Consider the following 18,358-nt stretch of genomic DNA (forward strand, 5'->3'; position numbering starts at 1 on the left):
CTATCATCTATCTATCTATCTATCTATCTATCTATCTATCTATCTATCATCTATCTATCATCTATCTATCTATCTATCTATCTATCTATCTATCTATCTATCTATCTATCTATCTATATATATATATATATATATATATATATATATATATATTTCCTTCCTTTTGCCTCTCTGTCCCTTTTTTCTTTTTTTCTTTCATCTCTCTCTCACTCTTTTTCTTTCTTTTTTCTTTCTTTCTTTCTTTATTTCTTCCTTTCTTTCTCTCTCTCTCTGTGTCAGTCTGTGTGTGTGTGTGTGTGTGTGTGTGTGTCTCAGTGGTGGGTTTCAAAAAAATTTGGAACCTCTTCTGTAGGTGTGGCCTGCTTTCCGGGTCCACTGGTGGAACCTCTTCTAACCGGTTCGGTAGATTTGACGAACCGGTTCTACCGAATAGGTGCAAACTGGTAGGAACCCACCTCTGTCACACACACACACATACACACACCTTGCACTCCTGGACCCTGCACTCCTTACCCGAGAAACCATGCGCTTCACAACCTGCACAATTACATAACGGCCACAACCAAGAATGCCAAGATTGCAATCGTTGAATGAAACAGTAATGTGGCAGTCATGTGATATCTTGTTTAATGGCTACTTTGTTCAATGACCAAGATATTGGGATGAATTGTAGTTGTAAACTGAGGATTACCTCTATATTTCTGAACATAGTATTATGGAGATTTGGTTCTCATAACCATTAAAAACATTAACATTCCCAGTAGCGTGCCAAGTTGGAATTGACAGTTCACAATATTATATGATTCTCTTGCCAGAACTCGCACAGATAATAATAACCCCATACAGATAGTCCTTATTTAATGATTGGTTAAGACTGGGAACAGATGCAATCCCTGGGTGAATTCCCCGAACATCTGGAGTACCACTTGAACACTATTGGCATCAGTAAAATCACACCCTATTAATTGCAAAAGATAGCTTCACCTGAAACAGCTTATATTCTGCAACACTATCTTTAAATTATATAATATTATCTGGGTATCCTTTGACTGACTGTGTGATGGACTGTAATAACATTGACTCCTTGAGGGATGATCCTGACCATTTTTTAGGGAATCCTGTTCTAGGCAGTCTTCAGAAGCAATTAAGAGTTGCTTCTGAGTGATCACAGTACTATCTTCAGAGTTATTCTGATTTCTTTTTAGTGAGTTTCTACTAAAAATAAAGCACTTTAAGTATTTCAGTTATCCTCTCTAAATAATCAGTTTGCAATTCTTTATGTGGAACAATAGGCGCAGTTTCCTATTCATTGTTACTCTAATTTATTTTAGTACTAATCCAGGTTCAGTAATACTAGCTTGATTAGGTAGTTTGATTACTCTATAAAGTTCCCGAAAATGGAGTGGGAGTTCATTATAGGAAGAGAAACCTATTCAATCTGTGTTTTTAATTTCTAATTGCAGCCGTTTCCTGTTCTTAGAAGTGTCCTGAAATTAGTACGGCTAGATTCTGGGCACTTTCTAATACTGTCAATTTTATCCTTAAAATTTAGAAACAAAGGAAAAAAAGAGGGGGGGGGAAATGTTCCAAATTGTTAAAGAAATATCAACTGGGAATGCTATTTTATTTATTGGCACGAAAAGCCATCATTTCTTCTATGTATTAAAAGATAGGAATATTAGTATTCATGTTATACTGTGTTTGGCAGTCATGCCAGAATAATAAACAAGATGTTAGGTTTTGTGAGGGCTAGAGGTTAGAGATAGTAAACAATTGTTACATTCTCTGATGACAGCCTTAAAAAAAAATGCAGAGATAACAACGCAGAGAAAGAAGCAGACAAAAAATACAGCATCTTAATATTTATGGCTCCATGTTCTAAAAAGCTTCAAATGAAAAAAAACGAGATGAGATACACTGCCATGTAAGGTTAATTTACAATTTCAAAACCACTATGAAAAGTTATCAAGTTTATCTGAGCAAATTAAAACGGCAGAAAAATACTGCCTTAAACAGAAAATGTACATTTGGTCACCGAGATTCATACATCTTGGGTTTTTCCAATAATATTCAATTTACAAAACAGATTGATATCTACGCTTTGCAGAGAAGCCCACCAAATAGATAAAAAAGTTATAAATAGCATTAAGAGTTTTGATTTGTATGCCCTATTTCTCTCTTCAGGAAAGTGTACTGGGAAATAAAGTTTCAGTCATCTGGAATAATTTCTGCTTCCTACTATGGAGACTTTATCTTTTACTTCAGGTCAATCCTTAAGGGCAATTGTGTTAAAAATGAATATTGCAAACTACCCATTTAACATCTAGATATCATATAACATTCATTATTGAAAAATTAATAGCAACAGAGACATGGACAATACAAACAGATTGAAATATATGAAAGCCAATATATAATAAAGAGATAGCTTAGACTTGTTTAACATTTATGCTTGGTTATGTGTTGATTGATGGTGTTAAAGGTATTCCAAATATTTTGGAACATGAATGTCATCATGACTGTCCTGATACTTCAACAAAATTTGGTTCCTGATATTATTTTGCAATTTTTGAAAAAAAGAAAAAAGAAATTAAATTTGTTAAATGTGCAGCACAAAAAGAATTTTTGGTCCCATTACATATAATTTTGCTGGCCAACCTGGTTATAACTTACTAATTACATTTCTGTTATTACAAAATTTAATATCAAATATAATTATTTTACATCATGACTATAATAGCAATTATCATAAATACCAAAATCTAAAAGGAAGTTTTCAAACTGAGACCTATTAAAATTGCTTATTTTAAGCTGCTGTGTTTTTTTTTTTGCTACACAATTAGTTTTTTAATTTAGCAAACTTCTGCACCTACCTTAAGCTTTTTGACACTTGTACAAGGATCATTAGAAAAACTCTCTGTATCTGATATTTCGATATCTTCACCATATAGCACTCCAGTTAGATCATTCCGTACCTATGGTAGAATGGAAAAATAACAAAATAAATGTATAGGGTTTTTTTTATATACAGAGCATTTTATTGTCTTGTATGTTAATACTTTACAAATGCACCCTGTTAACATTTAATTTAGGCATTTTATATGAAATAAAATGAAGAATGAGAGGTGGGTTTTTCACATAAGTACAGATAGTCCTCAAGTTACAACGGTTCATTCAGCAACTGTTTTATGTTCCAGTGGTGCTGAGCGAATGGTGCTTACATCTGGTTCCCAAAATTACTGCTGTCGCAGAACCTCTGGGGTCATGTGATCAACATTTGGGCATTTCACAGCAGGCCCACAAAACAGATGAAGGAGTCCTTGAATCCCCCCGCACCTGCCTACCTTCTCCCTCAATTTCTGCCCTTTGAGGCTGAAGTAGAGTCCTGGGGTCTTCAACAGTCTCACCTGCCTGCCATTGATACCCAGGGAGTCGGTTCTACCACAAAACCGCGGACGACAAAATCGCGGTTGACGAAAGCGCGTATGTGACGTCATCACAGCGCGACGAAAAAGATCGAAAAAGATCAAAAAATGTAAAAATAAAGCTAAAACCTTCCCCTAACCCCCCCAAACCTAACCCTAAACCTAACCCTAAACCTAACCCTTAACCTAACCCTAAACCTAACCCTAAACCTAACCCTTAACGTAACGAAAAACCTAACGCTAACCCTTAACCTAACGCTAAACGTAACGCTAACGCTCTAACCCTAACCCTAACCCTTAACCTAACCCTTAACCTAACCCTTACCTTTATGTCAATCGGCTTGCTGTAATTTAATTTTTATTTCAATTTTTCGATCTTTTTCGTCGCGTTGTGATGACGTCACATACGCGATTTCGTTGACCGCGCTTTTGTGGAACGCGCTTTTGACGGGTCACGAGGGAGTCAGGTGTGTGCATATGTGAAGAGGAGGCATCTCTTTGCTTTACAGAGATTCAGGCTTAGAGGGGATCAAACTGGGAAAGACTTGGATCAGGGTTGGTCCTCATCTAATGACCAGTGCAGATATGGGCTCCTACCAGTTCGCACCAGTTCGGTAGAACCGGTTCGTCAAATCTACCGAACCGGTTAGAAGAGGTTCCACCAGAAAGCAAAGCAGGCCACACCTACAGAAGAGGTTCCAAAAATTTTTGAAACCCACCACTGACACACACACACACACACAGACTCACACAGAGAGAGAAAAAGAGAAAGAAAGGAAGAAAGAAATAAAGAAAAAAAGAAAAAAAAGAAAAAGTGAGAGAGAGATGAAAGAAAAAAAGGAAAAAGGGACAGAGAGACAAAAGGAAGGAGAGAGAGAGAGAGAGAGAGAGAGAGAGAGAGAGAGAGAAAGAAAGAAAGAAAGAAAGAAAGAAAGAAAGAAAGAAAGAAAGAAAGAAAGAAAGAAAGAAAGAAAGAAAGAAAACACATGGCCGGCAAGCCACTCCCACCAGGTCACATGGCCGGTAAGCCACTCCCACCAGGTCACATGGCAGGCAAGCCACTCCCACAAAGGAGGCCACACCCATAGAGTAGGTTCGAAAAAAGTTTGAAACCCACCACTGGACCAGTGGTACTTGTGAACAATAGCAACAGGGAGTGCTTAATGTTGCTAAGAGATGCAATTACATGACATTGTGCATTATTGCCAAATCATTTAGCAACAGAAATTCCATTCCCAATTATCATTAGAACTGAAGGACTAACTGCAGAAGTAAGATCCATTATTTAGTTACTATTGTGCAAACAAATAATTGTAAGCTGTTGAAAGTTATTCCATACAACTGTATTACATTGCTTCAATCTGTAAATCCCAGATAAATTCTACATTAACTTTAAAACACAAGCTATGGACTGGAAACAACTAAATGCTGAATATTATCACTGAATATATGATGTATAATTTTCACACATTTTTCTTCATTAATGCATTCAAAACGTCCCACCAATACTTTAAATTGTATTGCATTTAATTTTCAACGGAAACCTGTTAATTAACTATCTTATATTTTGGAAACAAAGTATATTAGATTCAGCTTCATTATAAAATTATTTGTGTATGTCTATTTTCCATATAAAAGCAATTTCTTATTTTGTGAAAGTTCAGAAAAAAATGAAATTATAATAAACTAGACTAGAACCAAATCTATACTGTAATTAATGAGATTTAAGTTATACCGTGTTTCTCCAAAAATAAGACAGGGTCTTAGTTTCTTTGACTCCTGAAATATAGCCTAGGCCTTATTATCAGGGGGATGGGTTATTGTTTTGGGGTTGCTGGGCTCCCGAAGAACCGGGCACAGCCTCAGGGGCGAATAGCTGTGTTGCACTGTTGCAGTAGCACAACACGGCAGCCATTAGGTGACCAAGCTCACAAGCAGCTGCCTGGCGACCTCTCCAGCTGGATAGAGTGCCACTCATCAACCCAGTGGTATCTCAAAGGCACCAAGCCGTGGGAGCCAGGTGGGGGAACAGGTGCTCACGCGGCTTGGCACCTTCGGGATATTGCTGGGTCGGTAAGTGGTGCTCTGCCCAACTGGAGAGGGGGATTGTGCAAGCTCCTGTTCCATCCTCTGCTTGCATGCCTCCCAGCCTCACCACAACCTGGGCCACCTCTCCCTGGAGGGCCAGGGCACCACCGCTACCACTGCTGTGGCCATTCCAGCACTAAGGATGGCTTTTTCTGTGGCTTCCAAACCCTGGAAGTCTGCTGCTGAGTCTTTCGGCAGCCGGGGCAAAGAGTCTTCCAGCAGCCGGCCCAAAACCATAGAGCGCACTCCCAGAGTGATCAGTGCCAGAAGACAGAGAGAGAAATACAGTAGGTAGGTAGGGAGAGAGAGAGAGAGTAGTTAGGTAGGTAGGTAGGTAGGTAGATAAAGGGATAGAAAGAGAGAAATAGAGAGAGAGTATCAGTAGGTAGGTAGAGGGATAGAGAGAGAGAAGTAGAAAGAGATAGAGAGAGAGAGAAATACGGTAGATAGGTAGGGAGAGAGCGAGTATGTAGTTGATAGGTAGAGGGATAGAGAGAGAGAAATAGAGAGAGGGAAATGCAGTAGATAGGTAGAGAGAGAGTAGGTAAGTAGGTAGGTAGGTAGGTAGGTAGGTAGGTAGGTAGGTAGGTAGGTAGGTAGATAAAGGGATAGAGAGAGAGAGAAATATAGTAGGTAGGTAGGGAAAGAGAGAGAGTGTAGGTAGGTAGGTAGGTAGCGGGATAGAGAGAGAGGAGAGAGAGAGAGAGAAAAATACAGTAGATAGGTAGGTGTTTCTGCTGGCACAGCACTTGATCAATGTAATTCTCATCAATCAGTTAAAGAGCTTTCCAAAAGGAAAAAAAAGTTTTTGCATTCTGCAAACCTCCCCAAAATGGCCCGTTTTTCACAAAAACAGCCCCGTATTTTTTCAAAATAAAGGCATGAATAGCCTTGGGAGGGGGCTTGTAGAGCACTCCTGGGGGGTGGGGGGCCCAAAAACGAGCAGAAAATGGCCCATTTTTCAGGAAAACGGGCCTGGTTTTTGTCAAAAAGATTGCATGCATAGCCTTATGGAGGCTTAGAGAGTGCTGCTGGGGGCTGGGGGGGCAAAAAATGGCCTGTTTTTTGCTCATTTCTGCCCTCCCCAGCCCTCAGGAGCTCTCTGAAAGCCTCCATAAGGCTATGCACGGCCATTTTGGTGAAAGGGCGGGGCTTCAGTAGGCAAAAAATGCTGTATTCAATGTATAAGACGCACCTGGATTTTCAGCCTCTTTTTTGAGGAAAAAAGGTGCGTCTTATACTCCAAAAAATACACTAAGTACAGTATGGGACTATCTGTCTTTGATTATATTAGGTTATTCCACATGCTGTTTCAGGCTTAGCATTTTCCACGTCTCTTCCTTGTTCTATAATGGTGAGATCTAGGAAGTGTGTTGTTTCTACAGCAGCATCTCTTCTTTGGGATGATCTTTGCCCTCAAATTTGATGGAATCCAATGCTAATCCTCTTGGAATCCTCCAATCCTCTTGGAAGGCTTGGTCAAAAACTTGGTTTTCTCCCTGTCAATTTGGATTTGGTAGTTATACGTTCTTGCCGTCAGTGGTATTTATTGGATTTTATGAACATATGTTTTGCCTTATCTCCATTATTATTGATTATGTTATATTATTTTAATACAATGAAACCCTTCCAGAATCACTGGTGATTTATATTGTTGTTGTTTGTTTGTTTGTTTATTAGTTTTGTATGCTGCCCACTCCCGAAGGACTCCGGGCGGCTCACAATAAACAGGGAAAGGGAAATAAATAAGACAATACAAAGAATTTAAAAATGCACAACATTCACAATTGAGGCGGGGCTGGATATTTCAACAGCCCCCAGCCTGTCGGAACAGCCAGGACTTGGTAGCTTTACGGAAGGCCAGGAGGGTAGTAAGGGTCCATGGGGAGCTCATTCCAGAGGGCCGGCGCAGCAACAGAGAAGGCTCTCCCCCGGCGGAGTCGCCAGCCGACATTGGCTGGCTGCTGGAACCCGGAGAAGGCCAAGCCTGTGAGATCGAATTGGTCTTTGGGAGGTAATTGGCAGGAGGCGGTCTCTCAGGTACCCAGGTCCGATGATAGTCATATAGATAGTCATACTGTGTTTCCCTAAAAATATGACATGTCCTGAAAATAAGGAGGAGCCGGGAGGGCAAAGGCGCTCGTGTGGCTTCGGGATACTGCTAGGTCGGTGAGTGGTACTCTGCCCAGCTGGAGAGGGGGGGTTGCCAGGCAGCTGCTGTCTTGTGAGCTGGCTCCTGAAGAGCCGGGCACAGCCTCAGGGGCAAATGGCAGCAGTGCAACACAGCAGCCATATTGAAGCAACAAGGGTGCAGCAAAGATATTCAAATGTTGTGATATATTTATGTGTTGAATTGTAAATAATTTTAATTTTAGGATGGGAGAATTAAAACCATATTTTTCAGATTATAAGATGCACCGGAGTATAAGACGCATCATAATTTTGAAGAGGTAATTTTTTTAAAAAAAAGGTTTTTGCACTGTGCAAGCTTCCCAAACTTTCTGCACACCTTGTTTTTTTGGGGGGAAAGGGGATGTAGAGCTTTGGGAGGCCGAGGTGGCGCAGTGGTTAGAGTGCAGTACTGCAGGCCACTTCAGCTGACTGCTATCTGCAGTTTGGCGGTTCAAATCTCACCGGCTCAAGGTTGACTCAGCCTTCCATCCTTCTGAGGTGGGTGAAATGAGGACCCAGACTGTGGGAGGCAATATGCTTACTCTTTAAACCGCTTAGAGAGGGCTAAAAGCCCTATGAAGCGGTATATAAGTCTAACTGCTATTGCTATTGCCAACTATACCTTCCTATGCTTTACCAGTTGATGTAGTCATGTAACTAAGTCTTTGACGGTTAGCCCTTACAATAAATAAAAACCTTGAAGTCTCTAAAGATATATATATATAAGTCTAACTGCTATTGCTATTGCTTAGAGTGCTCCTAGGGGCTGGGGGGGGGCAAAAATGAGCAAAAACTGGGCCATTTTTGCAAAAAAAGGGAGCATGCAGAGGGTTTGGGAGGCTTGTAAAGTGCTCCTGGGGGCTGGGGAGGAAATGAACAAAAATGGCCCGGTTTTGCTCATTTTTGCCCTCCCCAGCCCACAGGAGCACTTTGCAAGCCTCCCAAACCCTCTTCACGTCCATTTTTGCAAAGGGGGCGGGGTTTCAGTAAGCAAAAAATGCTGTATTCAGTGTATAAGACGCACCCAGATTTTCACCCTCTTTTTTGAGGGAAAAAGGTGCGTCTTATATTCCAAAAAAATACACTATATAAGAAGAGATCTCTTATATATCGCGGGGCCTGTAACTACTTTTTCAGTTATTTATCCACTAATCTTTTCATTGTTATGTTCTGCATCTTTTTCCTCCCAGTCTTTCTTAACCAGTTTTGGCTCGATGCCACTGGATTTGATTTCATTATTTATTCCTAAAACATCAAAATAAGAGAAATTATCACAGCTTGTAACATGACCCCATAAAGAAATTTGACAAGATACATTTTAGGGAAAAACAACAACTCATCAGGCCTTTTTAGTTGGGTCAGGCAAGAGAACCACTCATATATCATCTTGGTTGCATTAGCCAGAACTGAAATGTCTCTGAGTGTGCCTGTTTATAACCTATTGTTTCTACATGCCTCATTAAATAAAATTTACCAGGAGGAAAACATTCCTTCAAAGCAGTTAGGGGTGAAGACCCTGTCACAAGGCATACTATTGCATGTCTTCCTAATGACACAAGTCAATCAAACAAAACAAAAGATAAAAATAATGTGCGGACATATATACATACTCTGGTCATAAAAAGAGAGAAAGGGATTTGCAGAAATGTAACCATTTATTCTCTTAAAACTCCATTACTGTGTTCATCTAAGTAAGATTTAAAGGCATATGTGTGGGCTTCGATTTAAATATAAAGATTTAGCATTTATACATTTGCATGTATTGTTCAAGTCTTTTAATTCTTTACATTACTTCAATGTTTTACTTTTTTAGAATATTTTTCATCCTTTTTGTTAATGTCTTATTGAAGTGCATTTGCTAATATGGGTATTGGGTAACTCTCATATCTAAACCAGTAGTCCCCAATTCATCAGAACTCATAGTAAGCTTCTCGTGTGATGTAACTCATATTGCTATGAGGCCAATCCAAAGAACATCCTGCATATTTTGGGAACATTATCAAGGGCCACTTTGGGTGATGTACTGCCCGCTAAACCTGGCAACTACATTTTGGAAAAAGTGCCCAAAGGGTATTGTAGAAAAAATCAATATAAAGGTCAAGACAGTGTGATCAAAGTTTCATGTTCTGTCCTAAAATGTGTTGAGCTTCAACTGTACCACTGGGATTGTCATCTTGATTTAAAAAAAAAACCCTCATGGCCTGTGAATATGACTGACTCTAGAAATAATTAGCTTCTGTTGTGGCCCAGCAGGAGCCGTTGGAGCTGCCACCAGACTCCGAAAGCAAGGGGCCCTATGAGTCGGCTCTGGAGGAGGTGGAGGACCCTGGACAGGGTTCCGACTCTGAGCAGGGCGCAGAGAGGCTGGTTGGCCACCAGGAGGCACCTGAGCCTTGGACCAGTGGGGAGGAGACAAGGGAGAGTGAGCTGGAGGCCAGTAGTGAGTTGTTCCTGGATGCACGCCATCGAAGAGCTAATAGGCGTCAGGAACAATTACGCAATTACAGGAGGTGATTGTATTCAGCTGGTGGTCATTAGGGTCCTCTCCAGACTATAAAAAGCTACTTGTGCACACGGCCCTCTTTGCAGAAGTCAACGCAGGATTGAATGTCGGAGGACATTACTGTGAGCTTGGCAGGCTGGATTGCTGCCAAGCCTTATCTGTGTTTATTGCTGCCTGAGTTTGTCTGAGTTGCTGCCAAGATCCTTATCTGTTTGTTCTGCTTGGCTTTCAGCCACCGAGGTTTTGGTGCCTTGCTATTAAAGGACATTCCAGTTAAGCTTGTCTCAGCATTCGTTACTGGACGGAGGAGGGGGTCAGAACAGGTTCAGAACATAAAATGCCACAAATAAGTAGCAATCAATAACTTATAATGTAACTTTGCATGATCATATACAAATTTAGAAGTTGCATTTATTTGGCTTCTTTCACTATAAGCACTTAAGGCAATTAAAACAAAATTAACCCACTACGAATAATGAACTTAGGAAAACAATACATTAAAACTAATATAAAATTATAGTTCACATAGCCTTAATATTATACATCATGTACTAAATTATAATAAATTCTTCCACTTATTGATAACAGAAAGCTGAAGTACAGGCAGTCCTCAGTTAGTGCTGTTCAAAGTTACAGTGGTATTGAAAAAAGTCACATGACCGTTTTTCACACTTATGACTAAGTGTGGTATCCCTGAAGTCATGTGATCCCTTTTGATAAGCAACGTCCATTGATTCACACACACACACACATTTATATGTGGATTTAAATATACAAGATTGTATTCTTTCCTTTTGCTATAAGAGTATCTCTTTTATTAATTGATAGGTATAGCCAGGAAATGGAAAGGGCTTGGTTGTTTCAGTGCTTACCAAGTTGACTATGAATCAGTGGTGGGTTTCAAAAAAATTTTCGAACCTACTCTGTGGGTGTGGCCTCCTTTGTGGGAGTGGCTTGCCGACCATGTGACCTGGTGGGAGTGGTTTAAAATTATCCCCCCCCCTCTTCTTTTATAATTTCATAAATTCTTTTTCTTTTTTTTAGTTAATAAAAAAGAAAACAATGTCTCAAATATCACTACTTTGTAACTTTAGTTCTAAGCGATCACAAATCTCCTGTACAACAATCTCCAGAAACTTTACGAACAGAAAGGAATTGAGATATAGAATCAAAAGAAGATGTTATATTTAATAAATTATAATATCAGACTAAATCCTATTTGTTCAACTTCCTGCAGAATAGAAAAGCCTTAGGTGGTAGCTGCAGCCTTCCAAGTGTGTGGTGAATCAATTGTAATGCCATCACCTTTACACTGTCTTTCTCTTAGCATTTCTCTGCATTTTGCAAGGGAGTCCCAATAGTAATTCCGTATCTTTCCATTTATCATTGCTGTATTGTTCGAATTATACTGTCTAGAGTGCCACAGTTTGGCTCATTTTCTCATTTGCAATATTTGCTGTTAGATCAATAGATCCAGATAAGTTTCCAGGTGAATGTGCAATGCTGCCTTAGCCGCCTTATTTTCTTCTCCAAATCTTCAAAGATTTTGCTATTGGTGATGTGAGCAGCAGTAATACTCATATCTCCAATAGCAAACCCTTTGAAGATTTGGAGAAGAAAATAAGACAGCTAACAGCATAAGTGCGTAAATGGAATACCTAGCCTATTATTAGGAAAATGGCAGTCACCAGATACACTCACAAGTACTGACAAAAGAGAAAAATGATTTCTTTTGAACACAGAACAAACTGTCAGAATCCAGAGGTACTGCTAAACCAGGGTGTCAAATGCAATTTCATTGAGGGCCATGGCCACATCAGGGCTTGGCTGGCCTCGGGGGGGGGGGGGGGCACACAGAAGTGGCTGACTGGCAGGGACGTGCAGTCAGGGGAAGGCAGAGCCTCACCACTGTCATCATGAAAAGAAAAAAAATGTAAAAGGAAAAAGACTGAGCTAGTTGCTGTCAGAGTCACAGTGGATGACTCTGCTTAGTGCTTAACTGTTTAAAAAAGCCTCTTAAAAAGTGCCCTCTACAGGAAGAGGCGGGAGAACGACGTGCCTCATCTAGTCTGGTGTTTTATGATCACTCGAGCAGAGTTAAGCAAGGGTTAAAAGCCGAAAAATTCCTGACGTAGATGAGGCACGTCGTTCTCCTGCCTCCTGTAGAGGGCGTTTTTTAAGAGCCTTTTTTAAACAGTTAAGCAGAGTCATCCACACGGTGACTCTGGCAGCAACTAGCTTAGCCTGACCTCAGCTCTTGCCTTTTTCCTTTTATGTTTTTTTTTCTTTTCATGATGGCAGGCAAGAGCAGAGTTGAAATCCTCTCTGAAACAGCTGGAAAAGGTACGTAATTGCATGCAGAGCTACGTTGCCTTTTAACACACACACACACCCCTGGATAAAACTATATAAGCCCAGCTTCACTGATTACAAGTTTGAAAAGGCAACGTGCCTCCACCTGCAATCAAAGGCTTGGATCGGAAGGCAGCAGGGGAAGTGGGGGGGGGATGGCAGAGGAGCTGCTTTCAAGCCTTTGGAAAATATATCCAATCCAACTTCTGTGTTTGTGTTCGTTTGAGATTGAGTGAGAGTGGGAACCAACTTCTCTGTGTGCGTGTGTCTGTTTGAGAGAGGGGGGAGGGAGGGAGAAAGGGAGGAAGGACGGGGAGGGAGAAGAAAAAGAATGAAGGAAAACTTTTGAGAAAAACAAATGCTGTCGCTTTAAATCGGAACTGAGCATGCCTGGCTGTGGAATTCTGGGAGTTGAAGTCCACAAGTCTAAAAAAATTTGGAACCCCTGTGTCAGTGCCTCACCAGCCATAAACCTCACCGCACGTCACTGCTGACTGTGTAGGCATGGCCAGATTGACACCACTCCTCAAACTGCTGGCATGTTTCCTCTTTGCATTCGGTAGACCAGGCTGAAGCTACTTTTGACTGATCTTTCCTGTTTGCATTGAGTAGACCAGGACGGCCCCACGGCTGGAACCTCTTCTATAGAAGAGGTTAGAACTGGCAGGAACCCACCCCTGATCCTCATGTACTAACTTTGAAAATGTAACTTCTAGGCAAAGGTGGGCACATTTTATTGCTTCTAACCTCTTAAGATCTACAATATGAAAAATTAATCATCACAATGATTAAATAAATATATAGAAGGTAATAAAGGCAACCACTTATTAAGTGTCTAATTTCCTTCTAGAAGAATGTCTATATCTTTAGACCTGATCAAGCCCTATCCAGCCTGCGCTGAACTGGAGGCAGCTGTTTTTGTTATGTTGTTATTCTTCTTGTGACAGGCAACTTATCCTGAACTATCTCAGAAGTGAAACTGGTATTGTTTGAAAACACCAAGGGGAAGCAGCATATAGAACACAACTTCTGCATATTTTAGTCAGGTTTTTAAAAGTGGTACAATGGTCAGTTTGTTTGTTGGAAGGTCGTTGCCAAGGATAAACAATCTTTTTCTTTAGTACTTGTTAAGTCTGCCAAAATCTGAAGAAATTCCCCTTTTTCCCCTTATCATGCGTAAAAGATGTTTAGTTCAAGAGAAAAAAATTAAAATTAATCCCCCAAACTCAAATACAAAGTAAACAATGAGGGCAAGAGGACTGAAATATTTCAGCACTGCAAGATTTAAGTTGAGTCTTAAATCTTATTGCATTTCAAAGTACTTCCAAAATTCATTGAAAACATTTTGGAGAATCCTGAGCACAAAGTTCCGGCGCTTTGTTTTATAAATACCAGAGAGGAACCAATGACTGGACTAAAAGAAGCATTCAGCTACTTAAAGAACATTTGAAATGACATCCTGTACTTTATAAATGCTTCCAGTAAAAGGCTGCAGTTAATAGAAAGAAATCTACTAGCAGCTAACAACCAGAATGTGATTAAATGATTTAGAGGAAATGAATCCTCTATAAGAGATTCTAAAGAGGGATCATATAACATGTATTTAAGTAATGGTCATATTTCAGGTGCTGGTGTAGAATAACGGGTAAATTAATATGGGAATGAAACCAATGACATATTCAAGCTAAGGTGGGCAAGACAAAAAATAGAGCAAAAGCTAGGACCAAATAGTTACCTATCTAGTGAATGCTAAATATTTTATCAAATATATTTGAAACTGAACTTTGCGGTTATTGTTCTGACCCTTTGTAAAATGCACAAATATAGCAGTGATAGTAGCAGAATAACATATGAAGCGCTTATGAATAATGTATGAATATACGAATACGAAAGGATGCAAATGGACAGGCTTCTCCTAAATGGAACTGCTCTTACAGTAAGTGTAAACCTGCAGAAAGATATCTGCATTCTAGTTTGAACTTCCAGTGAAAACATGCACAAATGCATAACCTAAACGTAGTACATAAAATTATCTACTGCAATGTTCTACCTGTCAATGACTACTTCAGCTTCAGCCACAATAATACATGAGCACACAATAGTGTTGTGGCCCAGCTGGAGCCGCTGGAGCTGCCACAAGACTCTGACAGTGATTGGCCCTATGAGTTGGCTCTGGAGGATGTGGAGGACCCTGGACAGGGTTCCAACTCCGAGCAGGGCGCAGAGAGGCTGGTTGGCCACAAGGAGGTGCCTGAGCCTTGGACCAGTGGGGAGGAGACAAGGGAGAGTGATCCGGACACCAGCAGTGAGTTGTTCCTGGATGCCCAGCACCGAAGAGCTAATAAGCGACAGGAACAGTTGCGCAAGTACAGGAGGTAATTGCACTCAGCTGGTGGTCATTAGGCTCCTCTCCAGACTATAATAAGGACTGCTTGTGCACACGCCCCTCTTGCAGAAGTCAACGCAGGAACTAATGTTGGAGAACAGAATTGTGAGCTTGGCAGGCTGGATTGTGTTGGATTGCTGCCACAGCTTATCTGTGCCGGTTTGCTGCCAAGGACCTGTCTGTCTGTTAATAAATTCTGGAAAGTATCTTTGACTCAGAGTGTGTTGGTGTGGGGAGAGGGGGGTCAGAACACAATAGATACAAACTTAAGGGAAACTGTACAAAACTCGACTGCAGAAAATACAACTTCAGCAACAGAGTGATCAATGACGAGAATGCACTACCTGACACTGTGGTTTCCTCCCTAAACCTCCACAACTTTAACCTTAGACTGTCTATGTCGACCTCATTCCATTCCTTAAGAACTCTGTAAAGGGGTGCATAATTGCATCAACGTGCCTACCATCCCTGTCCTAACAACCCCATTTATTCGTATCCATTTCATGTATTCATAAACTTGTATATATTTATATCTATTATCTGTTTTCTGAGGTTTTCGCGGGTGTTAGTATGTAGGTCTTTGGTTATTCGGGTTTTCTCCCGCGTAAAATGGGAAGTGTCTTGGCGACGTTTCGACGAAGTCTCATTCGTCATCTTCAGCATTGCTCCTGGAAGCACGAAGCCTGAAGATGACGAATGAGACTTCGTCGAAACGTCGCCAAGACACTTCCAATTTTACGCGGGAGAAAACCCGAATAACCAAAGACCTACATATCTATTATATATATTCCTTGTTGGGAATCTAGCTGATGAGAGCTAAATAGCTTGAAATAGATCTATACTAGTCTCCCTTTATTTATTTATCAGCATAAATATAACAAATGTAACAAAAAGGCAACAGTAAAAATATTGGGTTTCTGTCTGGATGGTCTCTTGTGACGAGCCGAAGGACAGAGAGTGGAAGTGTGACCTTCCTCCCATATTTGGGCATACCAGGGTTTGTGACTTTAAATATATACCTCTCACCCTGGCTGGCTGATAAGGAGTCGAGCCTTGTAGCTCAATGATTAACACATCTGCCTAAGAGGCAATAGAGCACAGGTTCGATTCCCAACAAGGGTGTGGCTAGCTGATGAGAGCTAAATAGCTTGAAATAGATCTATACTAGTCTCCCTTTATTTATTTATCAGCATAAATATAACATATATATATATATATATATATATATATATATATATATATATATATATATATATATATATATATATATATATATATATATATATATATATATATATATATATATATATATATATATATATATATATAATCTTGATAAAACAAATAAAATAAAACAAATAAATAACATTGGTACCAATTCAAGATATATAATCAGTCTAACAATTACAGCTTTAGGAAAAAATCATTATTACAATTTGACCTTTCTTCCTTTCTGAATTACGCATAATCCTTCATTTCACATAATCTACATAGTGAATTATCCTAGGCTGGTCCCCTGTACATGAATACAATGTTCAGCATCTATGATCTCAAAAACAATCCAATAACCACCATCTCTTGAAACAAGAAAATGGCCTTTATATTTAGGAACAGGATTTTTAGTTTGAAAGCAGAAATGCAGCTTCTTGATTAGTGCAATCAGAGAAATCCAGATGGGATGAGGCGCGAGTATTTTGGCCCAGTTTATCTTTTTTTAACCATGCAGGGGAATGCTAAGGAAAGAAATTGATGTGTGTCATCTTCCAAAGACCTCATTACACTATCCTTTTCACCATATTTGCATAGGTTTTATCTGAAAATTCTGCTGCTAAATTTTGAAGGTACAATTTTGACCTGTTTCCCAGGGGTTTATACCTTGAAACATCGTACTCCTATTTCAGTGGTGGGATTCAAATAATTTAACAACCGGTTCTCTGCCCTAATGACCATCTGGGTAGGTGGGGCTCGGTGGTCATGTGACTGGGTGGGCTTGGCCAACTCAAGGTCACTCAGGTCGATGGGCGCTTCGCATTAGCTGTTACAATGTAATAAGGGATAACCGGAGAGGCAGTTTCTGTAAGCACGTCAATAAAGATTAGGCTAGAAACAACACTAGAATGTTTCCTTCCTGCCTTCCTTACAGGATTAGCCCTGTAAAGTGGGAAAAAACAAAAGGAGATTTCTTCCAACAATCAGTTCTCTGAACTACTTAGAAAGTTACCAACCGGTTCTCCCGGATAGGTGAGAACTGGCTGAATCCCACCACTGTCCTATTTCCACGCTTATTTTCTTGAAAGTTTAGATTTTATTTTGGGAACTGAGTTTTGCTGGTATGATCTTGAGGTGCTCTGATTGCCACAGTTGGGGTGCCGGAAATTGGATACAGAAGAATTTATTATCTTTCTCACCAAATGTACGGGTAGTTCTCAACCTAACAACCATTCATTTAGTGGGCATTCAAAGTTATAATGGCACTGAAAAAAAGTGACGTATGACTGTTTTTAATACTTATGCATCCCTGTTGTGGCCCAGCAGGAGCCGTTGGAGCTGCCACCAGACTCCGACAGCAAGGGGCCCTCTGAGTCGGTTCTGGAGGAAGTGGAGGACCCTGGACAGGGTTCCGACTCCAAGCAGGGCGCAGAGAGGCTGGTTGGCCACCAGGAGGTGCCTGAGCCTTGGACCAGTGGGGAGGAGACAAGGGAGTGTGATCCGGACGTTATGCATTGGAGTAGTGGGGAGGAGCCAAGGGAGTTGTTCCTGGATGCCCGGCAACGAAGAGCTAATAGGCGTAAGGAACAGTTGTGCAGATAATTGCACTCAGCTGGTGGTAATTAGGCTCCTCTCAAGACTATAAAAGGAATGATTGTGCACACGCCTGTTGCAGGAGTCAATGTATTCACTAGAGCTGGAGAACTTTCGTGGTTAGCTTGTCTGTGCTGGATTGCTGCCAATGCCTGGACTGTGCTGGATTGCTGCCAAGGTCCTGTCTGTGTATTAATAAATCCTTGAAGTATCTTTGTCTCAGCGTGCTTTGGTGTAGAACGAGGGGGGTCAGAACACATTCCCATGGTCATGCTACCAAAATCGGATGGATGCTTGGCAAGTGGCCCGTATTTATGAAGGCACCAGTGTCTCTGGGTCTTGTGATCATTTTTTGTGACCTTCTGACAAGCAATGTCAATAGGGAAGCCAGATTCACTTAACAACCCTGTTACTAATTTAACAACGGCAGTGATTCACTTAACAACTGTTGCAAGCAAGGTCATAAACTGAGGCAAAACTTACTTAACAGCTATCTTGCTTAGCAACGGAAGTTTTGGGCACAGTTGTCATCATAAGCCGAGGACTAGCTACAAAGTCATTCCACAAATGAGTACTGTTGAATGAATACTTTTGTCTGCTGAGCTTGCACTTTAAACAAAGTTGCTGTCT

The 18,358-nt window shown here is 40.5% G+C and overlaps 1 protein-coding gene across 1 annotated transcript in view; it reads right to left on the reverse strand.

The window, feature by feature from the left end:
* GABBR2 (gamma-aminobutyric acid type B receptor subunit 2) overlaps window positions 1-18,358 on the reverse strand; it is a 398,087-nt gene that overhangs the window by 281,586 nt on the left and 98,143 nt on the right. Inside the window, exon 4 of the mRNA XM_087721949.1 lies at window positions 2,874-2,975. Within this exon, the coding sequence (XP_087578075.1) occupies window positions 2,874-2,975 (102 nt within the window). The remainder of the gene's footprint in view (window positions 1-2,873; window positions 2,976-18,358) is intronic.

Source organism: Thamnophis sirtalis, unplaced genomic scaffold, assembly GCF_051295495.1.
Source record: "Thamnophis sirtalis isolate CommonGarterSnake01/CBP01778 unplaced genomic scaffold, rThaSir2_p1.2 scaffold_8, whole genome shotgun sequence".
Taxonomy (NCBI): Eukaryota; Metazoa; Chordata; class Lepidosauria; order Squamata; family Natricidae; genus Thamnophis; species Thamnophis sirtalis.